The 17,536-nt window shown below is 37.0% G+C and overlaps 1 protein-coding gene across 6 annotated transcripts in view; it reads left to right on the plus strand.

The window, feature by feature from the left end:
* Positions 1–17,536, plus strand: part of KHDRBS2 (KH RNA binding domain containing, signal transduction associated 2) — a 333,052-nt gene that overhangs the window by 155,860 nt on the left and 159,656 nt on the right. For all 6 annotated transcript variants that reach the window (XR_002437290.1, XM_021392691.1, XM_021392692.1 and 3 more), the window contains exon 4: positions 11,710–11,856. Coding sequence is in view for 5 of the 6 variants with exons in the window: in XM_021392691.1 (XP_021248366.1) it covers positions 11,710–11,856 (147 nt within the window). In the remaining variant the exon portion in view is untranslated. The remainder of the gene's footprint in view (positions 1–11,709; positions 11,857–17,536) is intronic.

The raw sequence follows: 17,536 nt of genomic DNA on the forward strand, positions 1-17,536 counted from the left end.
GCCCATAAACCGTTGACAAGAGGGTAGCAGGGACAGTGCTCTGGGAGTTTTTAGGAGGGATGTTGTATCTAAGTGTTTTCTCTGGCATCTTAGCCCGGCCAGTTTAGTACCAGTGACCTTTTCATCTATGGATAAGCTCCTCTTAAGTGAATGCACATCTGATCTTTCCTTTGGAAACCTAAGGAATGATGTAACGTTCACAGCATGGGACTTCCCAGAAGGAAACCTTTGTCACCCAGAAGGTTCTTTCTATTCCTTTCTCAGTCTTTCAATCTAAAAACTGATAGCAGACAGTATTTTGCAGCTAGCAACTGTAATGTGAACAGAACAAATGCAGAGTGGTGAAATGGTATTTCTCCCAAACAAATTAAGCTCACACAGCTTTTAGTATAGTTTTAGCAGGCAATCACTCTGGAATTTCTGCTTAGTGTGTTTTCCTCTTGTTACTGGGACACTTTTTGAAAAGACAGATGAAAGTCAAGATACTAAGGTTTTTGTGTAAATTGCCAAAGGGGTTGCTTTTCCTTCCATTGAGGATGCAACATCCTTGATCTTCTTAACTTCGGTGTTTTCACTCTGATGGGCCATTCAGAATCACCACACTGCTCTCTCACTCCCCATCCTCAGAAGACCAACGGGGAGAAAATACCATAAGGTTATATTGGGTTGAGATAAAGACATGGAGATCACTTACCAATTACCACCACAAGCAAAACAAACTCACCATAGTGATACTAAGTTTAGAGCAGTAAGAACCAAAAACAAACTAAAAACAGTCCATAACACTTCATCTCTGCCACTCCTCCATTGCCGCTCTCTGCCTCTGCTCCAAATGGAGTCCCTCCAAAAGGATGCTACATGGGCTTCCCCCAGGCTGCAGCTCTCCCAGCACTGCCCCAACACGGCTCCGTACCGCGAGGTCCACCCTACAGACGCTGCCCCAGCACTATCCCCACGGGCGGCCTACCCCACTGCAGGCCACTCTCCTCAGGCTGCAGCTCTGGCATGGGCTGCTACTGTGGGGGTATCCGTGGACTACGGCCTTCAGGTCTCATCCGCTGCTACACCATGGGGTCCTCTATGGCTGCACAGGAAGATCTACTCCATGTGGTGCCATGGGCTGAAGGGGACAGCCTGCTCCACTGTGGGCCTCTCCTGGGCTGCAGGGAGCTTCTGCTCGATGGCCAGGATACCTCCCGCCCTCCTTCTGCACTGACCTCAGTGGCTGCTTTTCTCCTGTTTCTCATTCCCCTCTCCCAGCTGCTGCTGTGCAGCAGTTTTTCCCTTTCTTAAATCTGCTCTCCCAGAGGCACACCTGGTGTTGCTCATGGTTCAGCTCTGGCAGCAGTGGGTCCCTTTCAGAGCAGCTGGAGCTGGCTCTGACCTGACATAGTCAGGTCAGATACTCTAAAACTTGCAATGAAGATTATTAGAGTTCTTGTTGGAGTCACAAACTGTGACCTCACTTACATATTACCATCATCCTGCCCCTTGTTCAAGTTATATTAAAATAACAAACTTGTCAGAAGTAATTTTGACTTCCTTTACTAGTTCATTAGGAGTAGTACATTCTTAAGTCACTCTCTCATGGTTCAGAGTTCAGGTCAGGTTGAAGCTACTTCACCAAGGAGCTGAATGTTACCTGAATCCAAGTATTTTGCACATTTCATGAAAAGGAACCTTCTAGTGAATTAGTATTAGAACTGCTATAATCACTACTCATTAAAAAATCAGAGTTTTCAGTCAGACTCATTTACAACTTATATTAGACTAATATCTTTACAATTTTCCATTATGAGAAAATTAGAAAATGTGTTCTTCCATCTTTGCAGAGAGGAGTCACCATCATAGCTGAGATGACCAAGAATCTATTTGCAAGCAATTTTACTTGAATTCAGCTACTGTCAGACATAAAATCATGATATATGTAATATTACCATAACAGACTCATCTGTTAACTACTTGTGACACCTTTGTGAGAAATTATCCAAGTACTTGCACTGTCACTAAAATTTATTTGCCTAAATTAATGTAATGCGAGTAGTTAGATTTTCTGAATAGTAGAGGAAAAAGTGATTTTACCATTGAAATTGTGTTTGTGTTCTTTGTCACTATGCAAAACCTAATCATACCGGGAAAGAAAAAGCAGGTGAAATTTGCAAATTTGTGTGCAACTATGAGATGTGACATGAAATGTCTCATTTGCATGACATTAAAATTCCAAATCAGAAATAGAATATGCTTGTGACAAAAAGTTTAACCTACTGGTGGATAGTTCATATGTTTTGATGTACCTGTTACTTTAAACACTTTTTCAGAAGTTAGTATGTTTTTGGAGCAAATTTAGATATTGAAACATTTCAATCTGACTTATTGCCATTAGATACAATATCTGGCCATATTTATGAAATTTATTTTCCTCTTTCATTCCAAAGAGCTCTGGCTCCCTCCACCAGAGTTGGTAACCTTCACTGATGTGCTTTCAGCACCACTGCATGATAATTAAGGGAAAATATAAAATAGTTGTCTCTGTACTTGGTGGTAGGATCCTCAAATACTTTGTTATCTTCATTGCCAAAGTTGTGGTTTATCAAGGCTTTCATAAATAATTATTGGCAATAAAATTGCAAGAAAATACTCTTTATAATGCAGCTTATCAGACAAATCTTTAACCTGTTGGGAACAAAACCATCCCTGTTTTCATGCCTAGGCTACTATGACAATCAAGTAAAAATAACAACTGTGTGCCAACAAAAGCAGCTCTAAATTTCATTCTTAAGGAGGCACACCTAGGAAAGTGAAAAGCCTCATCTTTGTATATATACATATCAGAAAGCTGACATTGCATTCATCACAAAAAAAAAAAAAGGTCAGTTTCAATATACTCAGTAGAAACAGGGATTCCTAGAGATCATAGAATCATAGAATCCTTGGAGTAGAAAGGGACCCCTGAGGGCCATCTAATCCAACTCCCCTGCAATGAACAGGGACACCACAGCTAGATCAGGCTGCCCAGATGCAAAGTTCTTTCTAAGTGTTTAGGGAGGGATCTTCCCTGCATCACATTACCATTGCATTTCAGAGTGCAAAGTGTTAAATTGGAAACAACAGTGGACATTCCCTAGAAAAAAAAAATTGATGAGTTAAAGAGGATCGTTGCTTTCACTTGCACAAGCTTCCCAGATGAGTTTCAAATGCATGGTCTCAACAACATTATCCTTCAAAATGTCTAGCTGCAGGTAAGGACAGCAGGACATGAGAAACAGAGGCTGCACTCACTTCTCTGCATGCCATGCAACAGTCGTGATCCCCGGATTTCCAACTGGAAGTGGCTGTAAATAGGTCTCCTCTGCACTCTCTCAGCTATGATTATAATGAGCAATCAGAGCCACTGAAGTGTTACATTACTTTCTAGATGAAGCACTTGTAATACTACATTGAGCTCATTTGAATACTAATTAGTAACAGCATCTTTTAAACAAAATGTGTAGCATTGTGAGAAACATTATTAGAAATGAGTTCTATATTTGACACTGCCTTAAGTGTACACATCTATGTTATAGGTGTTCTTTAATAAAAAAGATTCACCTAGCGCATCAGCAAGCAATTATAAAGATCATAGGATAAAACAGCTTAGATTTGCAAATGCGTTCATTCTTTAGGTATACAACACATCAGACCTAGCTAGATGCAGTCACATTTCCAAATGAGACAGAACAACAGTGTCATAATCCTGTGCTGTTTCACTTCTTTTCCTCCAAGAAGAGGATGTCTTGTTAATCGCTATTCAACACTGAACAGTTATTTCTGGAGAACTGTCTGTAACGTTTCCGAGACCAGTCTGTAGAAATAATATATCTAGAGTCCTTTATAGAATGCACAGAGCACTCTAGAAAGCACTACGCAACTGTTATTACTGTTCAACTCATTTTCTAGATCACTTATGAACTGTTTAACAGAATATGTCCGGAATGGTTCTTGTGGCATTCAACTAGTAGCTTTCCTAAAACAGACAACTATATCCTAACTTGATGAGCACTCCAACTGCTGTCTCATTAAGGAAAAGGGCAGCAGCTACACTATTTTTTTGTTAGAGTGTATTCAGGGCATCTATCTTATTTAGTCCCTCACTAGTTTTGGAATCCCAAAGAAGCTTAAGCATGAAATAAGTATGAGATTCCTTTCACTCTATTGGGGTGTTGTGAGTCAGAAACTTCTGTGTCTAAGGAGTATTACTGTTGTCAACACTGGCATCTATAGGTAGGAAGCAACTGAAGGGGAATTCAGATGGCCACAGTCTGGTATTTAGGATCAAAATCATGCTTAAATCATGGGCTTTTAAGTTCTTTTTAGCTGTGAGCTAAGTGGGTAGATTATGCAGTTAGATCAGGAAAGGCTTGCAATATCTATTCATGTAGACATCATCAATAGCATCAAACTACTGCCTATGTGCTTCAGTGGATTTGTTCTGCATGCCTGTATTTCGGGAAGCATCCTTCATTAGATGGATGGTTAAGCAGGTAGTTACCTATAAGTGTGTACTAAGCTCTTTCATCACTGAATTGATTCGAAATATATGAATACATGAATTCCCAAAGTGAAACTTCGGTTTCTTTTACAGTCAAAGGTAAGAGCACACACTAGACCCCTGATTATTGGTTCCTAGGAAATACAGTAAAAGCTGTTCATTCTGGATGTACATAAGATAGCTTAGGCACTGATTTTTCCTTGCAGAACTTTCTCTATGGTAAAAATATCCTTTCTGTTATTTCCTTCACGTAACCAAAAAGAAGCTCCTTATAAAGCACTGAACTATTGTACAGCTGGAATTGACTTGTATTTCAGTTTGATGATCTAATAATATAATGCATTGCAAAAGAATTCACTGAGAACTTAAAAACATTTTATTTCATGTATGTCCCTGTACTTAAAGATGGGATGTATTTTGCAAATCTTAAGATATAAATATTTTATCGATATGCTCCATTTTTAAAAAGCTGCATTCTGATAGAACCAATTGAAATTATGATAAATGACAGGGGAAAAAAAAGGATATAGATATTAATTTAAATTATCCTGTTTGTATATTTGAAAAGACAATACATTTTGATTAGACGCAGCCTTTGAAAGCATTGAGTGTACTTCATGGAGATCAAGATGACTGTTTGCTGGATAGTAATAACTGTAGGTATTTTAAAATTCTTCTATGTTTGTCAGCATACAGAACCCTCTGAATTCTTAACATAAATACAGATAATCTTCTTTTCAACATGTTTGATAATTTATCATTAGTCAGCTTGTTGAATTACGTAAACCATAAGAAGAACTTTCTAGAGTCTATAACATTTGTATCAATTTAAGGTAACTGTTCACCTTCTCTGTCTCTAAATATAGGATTAAAAGTTATAAAAAATAAGATAACTTCTTAACAATAAAATGAGCTAGAAAAATGCTATAAAAGTAGTAAAGTGACTTCAGGAAAGTGAGAATGATAGCAAAGGAAAAGAAAATGTTTTCTTCCAACCAGTGTAAACAAATCTATGCCTTCTCTACTCAGATTAATGCCCCCCACCATCTACCCATATCTGCCTTTGGACCCCAGGAGTAGTGGAAGGGGGAGCATAACACCAGAGAACAGGCTAGACAATAGAAAGTTTGTGTATTTGTCATTTTACCTGCACGTACTTTCAGCCGCAAGAATTAGTATGGAACTAGACTACTTATAATTCTTTCATTAGACTTTTACAGTTCTGCTAAGATGACGAGAAAAAAACAACTGTGTATAAGATATTTTTTTGCACACAGTGTACTGGAAGTTCAATCTGCTTTGTAGCTTGTATGCAGCAAACTGGTAATTAGCCTTGCATAAATAAAAACATGACATTTTGTACTCTCATTAATTAAGAGCAAGTCTTTTTCCGGAATCTGAATCCACCCTGAATACAGTGGTCCCTAGTTGTGATCATAACTATTAAGATAAAAATAATCTTCGTAGGAAGCATCTTTAAATATGGCAATTGTGCCTTTCTTTTGGATCTGTAATTTCCTGCATGAGCTTTTCAAACTTTTTGTTTATGTTCATTTGTTGTGTTCATTGAGCATCTTTATCTAATTTAGTTCTAGCAGCCGTTGTATAATGACTTAGTGGTTATTAACTATGTTATTTCATCTCTAGCTTACTTTTGTACAAGCATAGGTCTATCTGCAGGTTTGTGAACTCTCTTTCCACTATCAGATTTCTGGCATGTAATTTATATGCAGATCATGGCTTGTTGGTCATGGTAGTTACTGCTTGTAGCCTTGTTTTTCTCACATATCGCTTAAATCTTTTATCCATTCTCCTTAATGTTTATTTCCTTTGCACAGAATTTATGAACAATTTTTGTTCATCTGACATCACCCCAGGTGTTCTGGCTTTTCCAGTAGTGACTCAATGGGTATTTTGTTGTCCCATTCTTCTACTGATCTATCTATGATTTCCTCATCAACTAGCTAAAAACAATATAATCTACATACAAGTTAGTACCTCTTTGCCATTATTTCATTATGCAATATATTGGGAAATAACACAGTGTGCACAAATCTCTGCATGTGTCTTTGAAAATTTCCTCTATTATAAGCAATTTTCTTTTTTTATACACCTGTATTTACTTACAGTGTGTCTTTGTCTGACTGCAAATGCTGCAGTATGACAGGAGTACACCCACTCTCTTAGCTCTGCTGTGCTAGCTCTCATGTCCTGACTATATCCATCTTCTTTATTCTTTGACCTGGACTGAAAATTACTTCTCTAAAAATAAGAATCAAGGGATGGCTAAGCTTTTAGCTTCACTTTATACTCTGCTGAAGCCTTTCCCTATTCTCAAATTCCTTTCTATTCTCAGATTTTTCCGCAGTATTTTTGTCTGTATTCTCTCTAGGACCTAGGATCTGAATGATTTTTAACTCCAAAGCACTGAGACATTATATCTATTCTGATTTACTTCTTTCTCTAGACCTCTGTTATTTTGCTAATATCAGTGTTGTAGACATCTTGGGTTTTGCATTTCTGTCCAGATTAAAAATTAATTGGTTTGCATTTTGTGAAACTTCATGCTCATTAATTTTCTTCTGTAGCATTGTCCATTGATTTATGAACAATTCTTCTTTAGCAACAGTGCTGTGATTTTCAGCTTTGTATGTTTTCTGCTCTATGCTTTTATTTGCAAGTTCTTTTCAGATAGAAAATACAGTGCAGTTCTTCAAATACACTTTGTTTCTTTTCATGGGTGTATTTCTTACAATGTAAGATCCATGTTGTATTTATGCAATTTACCTATGTGCTTTACTCAATTCCTGCTTCAGTTTTCTTTTGTTTTTCTTCCTAATTTTCTTGGATATTTTAGCATTTTGATTTTATCAGGATACTTTTCATTCATCAATCTGGATTGCATAATTTTTTTTACTATACAAATTCCAGTTGTTCCTTCCAGTAGTTTTATTTAAGTATATTGGTCTAGGTTCCAGTCAGAAATCAGTTCTCTGTCTTCCTCAGCCTCCTCTTCCCCAGACTAAACAGCCTCAGTTCCTTTAGTCTCTCTTCGTAGGGCATATTGTCCATGCCCTTCTCCAGCCTTGTTGCCCTTCTTTGGACCTGCTCCAGGACCTCCATGTCCTTTCTGTACTGAGGCGCCCAAAACTGAACACAGTACGCGAGGTGGGGCCTCACCAATGCCAAGTACAGGGGCAGGATGACTTCCCTAGTGAGCAGGGAAGTCCATTCCTGATCCAAGCCAGGATACCATTGGCCTTCTTGGCCACCTGGGCACACTGCTGGCTCATATTCAGCTGACTGTCCATCAGCAATATTATTAACCTAAGGGCCTAAGGGTCAGTTCTAGGAGAGATTCCCAACACTGATGCAAAAGCCCAGGAAATCTATTTACTTCATTCATTTTATATATCAAAACTTATTTGGTCCCAAGTATTTTTTTTATAAGATTCAGTGCCTAATAACATTTACTACCTTAACTGTATTTTGATTGTTTTCAGGACGGTTCTCTACAGTGGTTCCATCACATTTTCAGCATGCATTGTTCTTACCAGGGCTTCGTTCACTTCTACATGTGTTGGTTTAAGCTGCTGCAGTTCCTGTGCAACTGTGCTAATGCTGAGACCCTGGCTAAGGACATGCAAACTGAACAGGATGCGGAAAACTGCCAGACATAAGAATGGGAATTTACTGAACGTAAGATGTGATGAGAAGCTAACAAAAGTTACAGACAGCACCATGAGGAATGGCTGAATCTCACAGATCATTAAGGCAGAATTATATAATAGCCAAACTCCACAGATGGTTGGAATTGTGCATTAGGGAGTCCAGAGTGTTGCAAGGCAAACAGCATCCAGATAGCTATATAAATACATATATAGTTATACAGACTGATATTCCCTTGGTAATGGTATCAGGAATAATGAATTTGAGTATGACTGTAACAAAACTGTGATGAATGGGGAAAGGCTAATTAGGACCAGGTTGTTTATGTGGGAGGAGTCTGGGAGGGTGAAAGTGAGGAAGGTGTATGGCCAAGAGCAGGGTAAAGAACTGTATAGAGGTAATTAGCTGTCCAAATCATAAGATTGGTGCAGCCTAAGGCATCCTGTTGGGAAGCCTTTTGCTTTGCTGCCACAAGAGCTTGACAAGCCAAACCCACTCTGACCATACTGAAGGAGCTTAGCCGCCTTCTGCTTTGAGGAGGGTAAAGGGAGCAGAAGGGAGCACTCGTTCTGGTCAGCAAGGGAGCAGCCAGATAGGTCACCTGAGCATCCTGTTATCGCCATGTTGGTGTCCCTTCCAGACCTGACAGCATTAGCACCTAATCACTACTTTGTAACATGCTAGTCTGGAAATCATTTTGCTGCTCTGGTGTCAAGTTCTCCCCTAGCTAGGAAGCTGACAGACCTTGCAGTTTGTTTACTTTTGAAGTCCTCAGCATCTGTGAAAGAAATACATAGGTCACCCATCTCTGTAAACATATTGTAGATTTTCCTTTTCATGGAGCTTCACGTAGCATCTCTTTTAATGCTGTCATTTGTCTCCTCTTGAGGAAGATCATATTGTCAATGGGGGCTGAAGATGAAGTTTAGAATGAATAGCTCTGAGTATATCGCTTTAATCCTTCTGTGAAAATGTGAATTAATTTTGCATAACTTTTTAGAACCAGATTCCTTTCCTTAGAAAACAGCTTTGAAAAGCAGGGAAGGGCATGGTGTTCTGCTTGTGCCTTTATACCCAGTAACTTATGAACAGTCACTTTGCAGTATCACTTTTCATCTTCACATCCCATGAAGTGATGGCAGCCACAGGTTCCCCTGGCATCCTACCTGATAGGATTGCAAACTCCAAACAGGAGAAAAGTTTTGAGGTTTGAGGTGGTATTTTTTTTCAGTTCAGAATTTGCAGGTGCCTGTGTGAGTATCCAGGTAGATCTGTAGCTGCCTCTTTATATCATGGAGTGTGGAATACTCAGAAAAGATAGATTCTGTAGTTGGAAAGGGAAATCTCATGACCTATGTCTTCAAGGCTTTTCAACACTCCTTTGCAAAATACTGATGGAAAATATGCCATTTGTCATCTCACATTTTGAAGGCAATATGCAAGTTTTCGTAGTTCTTAAATGACTGCACAGACTTAGTGAAGTCATTCCTGCCTGTTCTAAGTGGGCTTTATGACAATCTCAGTCATTTTGGCATCATGTAAAAGAGAAATTTTCTGTTTAGCTAAAAGGCCTCTTAATTTAGTAGTTATGTGACACCTTGTGTCTTCATTCATTAGTTCAGAAGAGAATCTTCTGATCATCCCCTCTTACTTGACGTTATTGTGCAGATGTCACAGTGTGTGGGCAGATTTTCTCTTCTACGTGAAGATAAACCAAAGATGGGCTCCAGGAAAGCTCTCTGACTTTTTTTTCATCTCTGGCAAAAAAGCATAGCAATTGGTTGTGGATATGCTGAAAAATAGTGCTTTGTCGCTGAGAATTTGCTCTGTCAAATAGTTTTGTTGTGCTCTTTGTATCTGTTGTAGTTCCCATAGAAATAAATAGGAGGCATTACTTTTAAAACAACTCACATGCTTAGTCATATTCACTGGTTTGAGGAAGCAAATCTTGGTACAATGCTTACATGGTCTATGAGTTCTTACTCTTTGATATTTTTCTTGAAGCAATTTAATAGTTTCTCTCCTTTAACAACACACACTTGCAGTAAAAGATGTGTTTTTTGATATATCGCACTTGTAGGAAGAGACACCATGTGAAAATTTGTTATTTAACTCTATGCATTCCCTGACAAAATCATCATTAGATATATTCAGGAAGAAATGCTGAGGATTTTGCTGTTTCTAACACCTACAGAAATATCTACTGAGCCATAACAGAAAGCATGTTTTGAATGTAGGAAGTTTATAAAATGATGCCTTTTCAGAATTCCTGAGTTTAATGAGAAAAGAAAAATGTAATTACCATTGTTTCAACCATGCAAGTATATGCACACCTTGCTGTGAGAGAAGTCTAGATTTTAAAACTGTTACTGATGTCAAAATAATGAGGTAAATATTATTTTTGCCTATGTTTGAAAAAGAATAGATATTATTTATATTCTTAATTAAGTTCATTAATAGTTTATAGCTAAATAATGTATCAGCTGTCATTCGTACAGTTTTTATGTCTTAGATATCTTCAGGCTGCAAAAGAGTTATTTGAGTATATACTAAAAAGCTGTAGCTTCTTGGCCAATTTTAAGCAAATTAATTTGTTTTCTGTGATTAGGCTTTCCATCTATAAAATGAAGATATACAAGTGTACTTTCTTCAAAATTACATTTCTAAAAATATTTTTGAACACTGAGCTTTAAACTCATCAGATTTTCAGCATTTCTTATTGCTATTTTGTATAGTAATGAGAAATTTTGCATTCTGTTGTCATAGACAATTACATTAACTAGAACACTATTTTATGCCTTTGCTTTTTGTAGGGTAGCTACTATTAATGTGCATTACAGTTTACATTCCCTATCTCAAAGCCTTGTATAAAACAGTGGGGTGATGCTTCAGAATATTTCTCTGACATGAAACTGTATTATTACACTCATTTAATTGATAGAAAACTGAGACCAAATAACTGTCAAAATAAACCTAAGTGAGGTGAACCATCATCTTAACCATTGTACACAGGATAGCATAGGTACCAAATATCAGAACTGGGACTGAAACTCAGACCTCATGTCTTAAATAAAGCCAGAGCATTCTTTACTTTAGCTATACTAACATGTACAGTCTACAGATATTCATTAAATTAAAAAATAATAATAATGAATAATAGAATTGTTTAAAATGCTCCAGAATTGCTAACTGGATCTTTATTTTATTTTTGTGAACAGCTCAAATTCAGGCAGATTCAATCAACCTTTGCATTTATGGAGTTAATATTTCATTACTCAGTTTTGGAGTATTTAGTATTTTTTCACTGTGCTGATTAAAATCTTTTGTATGTGGTAATTACACTAGTTTTATCACTCAAACACTCAAAAATGATTCTTAAATCTTTAAGTGGATTGAACTAAAAGTCTGTTTATAGTATGTCTTTTCGTCATGTTCTCTGTAAATGCTAAATCAATGCAAAATCAGTAGATTCCCAGTTCTAAAAAAAAAAAAACCAACACTCTTTTTCATAGGAGGAAGAACTGAGGAAAAGTGGAGAAGCCAAGTATGCACACTTGAGTGATGAACTTCATGTATTAATTGAAGTGTTTGCTCCACCTGGGGAAGCATATTCTCGTATGAGTCATGCCTTGGAAGAAATAAAAAAATTCCTCGTTCCTGTAAGTGCCTTATAGCATTCTTCTATGGCTGTCTATGGTTTCACTACATTAAATGTGTGCCTTCTTTAAATGCCTTCAGCTCAAGAAAAAAAAATAAACGGTCTGTTGGAGATTCACCTAAAGGAGATGCCAAACAGGGCATTAATTGTCATAGTTGACCCTCTGAGGTATTTTCTATGTGTTTTAATTTTAATTTGTCCTCTGTTCTTGGTTTTTAGAGGGGAGAGTGGATTGTTTTTTTCTGGTTGCAGTCATTAATCATTAGTATGCGAGTAAATTTTCAAGATTTTTGAATATTTACATCTATAAAAGCATTTAGATATGTCATAAGGTAATAACTTATCTAAAGTAATCAATGAATTTTGTCTGGAGAAAACAACATGAGCAAAACATTCCTCAGATTTTACACTAATTTTTCTGCTCAGGCAGCTTGTCTTGACTTGGATCACAATTTAGCAATCCTCCATCAGCTAGGAAAGCACTCAAGCAGTCTCTAAAGCCACTTCTTTAGTACCTAGTATTATTTAGACTAAATACATTATTTCTGAAATATCTACTGGCTGATTTTTCTTCAAACTCTCTGAAGTGGATTTTCTCCACATTTATACAGTATTCTCTGATAATTTTGTACTTAAAAATTGTTGTAGAATTTAAGTATATACATACTAAATACTACGTAAATATTTATTTCTACAGTGGAATTAAATGAGTTATTGTCTGCAGTCTATCTTGAGACTATTAAGCACATGTTTAGAACTTGCATTTGTTAAAAAAAATACAATAGGAGCTTATTTCTGTTTGTAGAAATGAAATGGAATAAATGTTCATGTCTCATAATAATAACAGAAGGATTCAATAAATGCATTTTTATCACCTGTGATATGAAGCCAAGATCAGAGCTATTCAGATGAGATGTACATCTATTTGCATGGCAGAAATTAAGTGTTTTACTTGGTAGGAGGTTCTCAGCTGGAGGTTCTTGGTAGGAAGAAAAGAATATACATGTACTATATTTAAGTACAGCATTTTAAATGTTCAAATTTTTAAAGCAATTATACATTTTTAAGAGTACAAGATAAGTAATTTAAATCATTAAAAATAAGATTAATATTTGTTTTAAATAGCACAATTATGGCACCAAGTAAGCGACAGCAAATGAGCCACTTTTAAAACAGTTGACTTTATCTTACAGATTTTCCCATTCTGTCCCATTATTTATTTCCAGATTAAGGAGGAAAAAAAAAAAAAAAAACAACCAGAGACCAGAAATTCATGATTTCTGAACCTGCAGTACAAAATCAGGTCACTGTTGTAATGCTGACAACATAGCATGGAATAGTGTTTTATCATCAAATTAATTGCAAGGTTCCTGGAAAATTTGGAATATTATAGCTAAAAATGGTAACAGTGCTAATGACAAAGATTGTCAGCGTTCGTCCTTTGGGTAAAACTTTTTCCTTTTTAAAGAAATAGCTTTGTGTTTCTTTTTCATTCTGAAACGGAGCCACTGAATTATGCCATTACATAGTCATAGTCTCAATTCCTATGCACTCTTGATTTTTATCATCTATCACAGATTCTGTCCAGCCTGAGAAAATCTATTCTGAGTGAATAAGGGAGAGAGAGAACTCCGAGGAGAGAAGTGTTAAAATTTGTGGTGTATAACTGCTTAAAATATTAAAATATTTTAAATATTCAGAATCTGACCAAGCATATCTTTTGTGTGACACATTATTTATTGATAAGGATTGTGTGTATTTTCCATCACCAGTAAAATAGCTGCAATGGAAGAAATAAAAAAAAAACCAACAAATTCTTTGTTATGAGATTTTGAACTTGTCTGGCAGTGGCAATAATCACTCCAAACAAGTAACAATCATACTTCATGACTTCTTTGTTGGTTTTATCCCCTCTGCTTCATTTCAGATTTACAAGAATTTACAAAGCAATTATTAACTGGCTTGTTACAGCGTGCGTCAAGGAGTTTACATGGAAAAAGCTTGCATGAGATAATTTCCTTTTTGTTCCCTATTTGCAACATCTCTTGAATTTGTTTTACGATGTTTTATTGTTTATAAGACCTAATTTGTTGCAGCAGTAAGTATCAGAATTGCATTACAAGAGCGAAAGCAGTAGAACTTAACAGTTTTATTTATTCCAAATTAAAGATGTTATAAACTGTTTAAATGAGTTTTCACATTGCTTATGAATTTTGTTAAATTTAAGTGAAATATTGCCCTTAGAAATTACATCAGTTGTGTCAGTAAGATGGAAGGACATTTTCATACAGTATCTGTAAGTTTTAATGAGACTGAATTTTAAAATAAATGCACAGCAATCATTAGAACAGAAATAAAAATGGGGAATAGAACAGAAGAAAGAAAAAAGACAATAAACATTTAACGGTTGATTAGCTCATGCAAGACTATAATGAACAAGTACTTTCAATTTAAATTGGATTACTTAGTTTTTGATCTTGCCCAAAAACAGCATTGAAATTTTTACTTTTTAAAGTTTCACCCCAAATTTGGAGGTAGAAAACAGTTGTCACAGTTTATAGTGGTTCTTCCAAATATGAATACATTTCAAAGTCAGAAGCAGCTCAGCCTCAGGTGGTGTTTTGGGATCCCTCCAAGTGGCATTTAAATGTATGATTTAACCCAGGATGTCTGCAGCCTTCAGTTGTTCAGTGACTGACAAGCTGTTAAAGCCAAGCTGCTTCATTTACTGTCTGCTGCTTCCATTTCACAAATGGCTTGCGGTCTGTGTGGGAGCCACACTCAAGGCTTTGCTACCTGGTGAATAAGATTAATTTTGCAACAGACTTTGCTGGATCTTTGGTCTTTTATGCAGAATGTTAGCTTTTGGGGATGTGGGGAGACCTTACTAACGTCAGCTAGAGATTATGCTCTGTTGTTTGGTATGTCAAAAGAGCAAAGGGGGTCAGAGTTCTAAAAATTAACTCCTCAGTGTAATTTATTTATTTATTTATTTATTTGCAACATAGTAAAAAGGAAGACTGCAATGTGCTTCTTAAAATCAATGTTTTAGGCTAAAGATCGCATTTATGCTGATTTTAACATAATTTTTGTTAGCCAGCATTAACTATGTGGAAAGTACAGACAGTAGGGACTAGAATTTCTTTTTTATTATTTTTCTCATAACAGTTAAATTCCTTACAAAGTTGCATGGCTCCAGAAGCTATGGCTCTGAGAATAGCAGAACTGTAAGACTTTAGATGTTAATAGTTTGGTCACTTTGTGTTTCTTTGTATTCACAAATAAAGTAAGAAACATTCCCAGGTTTCTCCACCTGTGAAATAGACTTAACCAGAGAGCTTCAGGGAGTGGAAGGCAGGAGGGCACAGAAGTGGGAAGGCTGGCTTTGGGACAGCTGGAGTAGAAGCTGGATTCAGGGCTCTCATACATGGTGGGAATCTCAGAGCTGAGCTCTCAGGCATGTCTGGAGTTCAGAGATAAGAAGAGCTGGGGTTACCCTCAGACTCCAGTCATCCTCTCTGTGCCCCTGATCAGGCTCCTAGTTGCTGACAGTAGACTGGGCTCTAGGTGACCCTGGTTTGAGCAAGTGTTGTTGGTCAAGTTAACCTCCAGAGGTTCCTTCCAACCTTAGCCATTCTGAGACAGGTTTCTTCTCTGCACCTCTATGTGCTTTTTGTGGATGCTAGAAGTGCAAAAGCACAAAGTAAAGTACGAAGATGGCTCTTACACTTACCAAGGCCATTCTGATGTCTTAACTTGTTAGTGAACCACATTTTTAATGCAGCTGATGCACCGTCCTTACAAATTACTGGAGTTCCTGCCGGCAGATGCTTCATGCTTTTGTTACAGAATAGTTTAACCCCTTCCTTACCAAACTCCAGTAAAGAAATTCTCTATTGCAGGAAATTGTATTCTATTCTTTTGCATTTAAATTTTAGCATATGATATTATTTTTTCTCAGATACTAAATATTTTGTTATTCTTAGCAGTATAATTAACTTTCATCTAGACACAGTCCTGGACGAGCTCTATGCCTCTGCTTGAGATGACTTCCAGAGGTGCTTTACAACTTCAACCATGGTGTGATTCTGTGAACGTACCCCACAGATAGATGTATTTTGCATATTCATCTCTGTGGCCATGGGTTTACTAGAATCCTTTAGTGTCTGACAGTCAGTGACTTCTGATCTCAAACTGTGTGGCATCTAGGTCTGGGTGCGGAACCACTGATACTGTGTCCAGTTCCTTCAGAATGGGATCAAGGGTCAGTGAATTAAAATGGGAAATGTTTAAAATAGCCAATTATGGAGGGGGAGTAGCCTGGAAGCTTTTTGTGCTCTGCTGATTCTAGTAAATGCTGGTAAAAATTTCCTCATCACTAATGAGCAATGAAATGCTGCATAATTTGTATTCGATATGACTATATCATTCTACTTTTCCACACAAATATAGAAAAAATATATATATATTTAACAAGTGAATATTTCCATATATTAAAGAGCTATACAATCCTTAGGATCCTTAGGATTTCTATGCTTCATAAGGTGCAAATTTTTTTCTGACAATCATTTTTACCCCTGTAAGTAGTACATTTCTATTTGCCACAGTTAGCATCCCTTGGGACACAGACGGGAGCTGATACTGATCATTCATTTCATGTATGAGTGCTCTGTGATAGTGAGCTATTATGTAGAGGATAGTTTGCAGCTGGTGTGCTATGACCACTTCAAAAAGATTGTTTACAAATGTGTGGTCAGACGATCAGGAATTGAAACAATTATCACTTAAGAACTGCTGTTCTAATTATTTGGCTGCATGCATTTTCCTAGTCTATTATACCTGCTTTAAACTGATGAACCTTGGTAGCGCTCAGGGGCTGAGAATAAACATGTGGTCTTTTAATGCAGTTCAGTTGATGGATGATTACTTGTGATCCACTGTCTGTACACTTAGGTATTTTGGGGGTATGTTTATCAGATCAGAGCCATCACAGGGTTCAGGTTGAGCTGCAGTCTGCTCCCTGAGTGCTGGCCAGGCTCTGAGAGCATGCAAATGCTGAGCTGCTCAGGGAGGGAGTTCTCAGCACCTGCAGAAGGAGAGCTCCATGTTTCTCAGATGCTTTAATAAGGGACATTCTTTCTGCCATTAGACAGCAGGGGAGTGCAAGCTTTTATATTATCGTTGGGAATTCCAAGCTTTCTTGTAGATGCTTAAATCTCTTACTGAATAATTAACTTAAATCCAGTCTTACTTGCTACCATTGATTACAAGAATTTTCTTAGCAATAATTTAAGAAAAATAAGCATTCTCACTGATACAGCTTCCAGCATCAGCTCCTCAGTCTTCCTAACTAGAGATGGAAAGTTATTGAGAAAAAAGACCCTTTCAGTAAAACAAGAGGCTACTAATTTTCTGCTAAAGTTATTCACACCAAGAGTTGGTACAAAAAGAATGAGATCTGAGGACATTTGAAAAAAGACTTTGATACCAGTTTGCTTCAGCGGGAACAATTAAATATGGAAGTACTTCAATCCCTTGAAGGCCTACCTTTCTCTAATGCTTCAAAAGAAGTTGTTTTACTTCCAACATATATTTCCTGTGTATATACAGGAATGCATCGGTACTGCAGACCAAAGTTGCTGATTGTCTGCTATGCCATGTTGTGCTAGTTGTATTGCTGT

This window comes from Numida meleagris, chromosome 3 (assembly GCF_002078875.1).
Source record: "Numida meleagris isolate 19003 breed g44 Domestic line chromosome 3, NumMel1.0, whole genome shotgun sequence".
NCBI classification, from domain to species: domain Eukaryota; kingdom Metazoa; phylum Chordata; class Aves; order Galliformes; family Numididae; genus Numida; species Numida meleagris.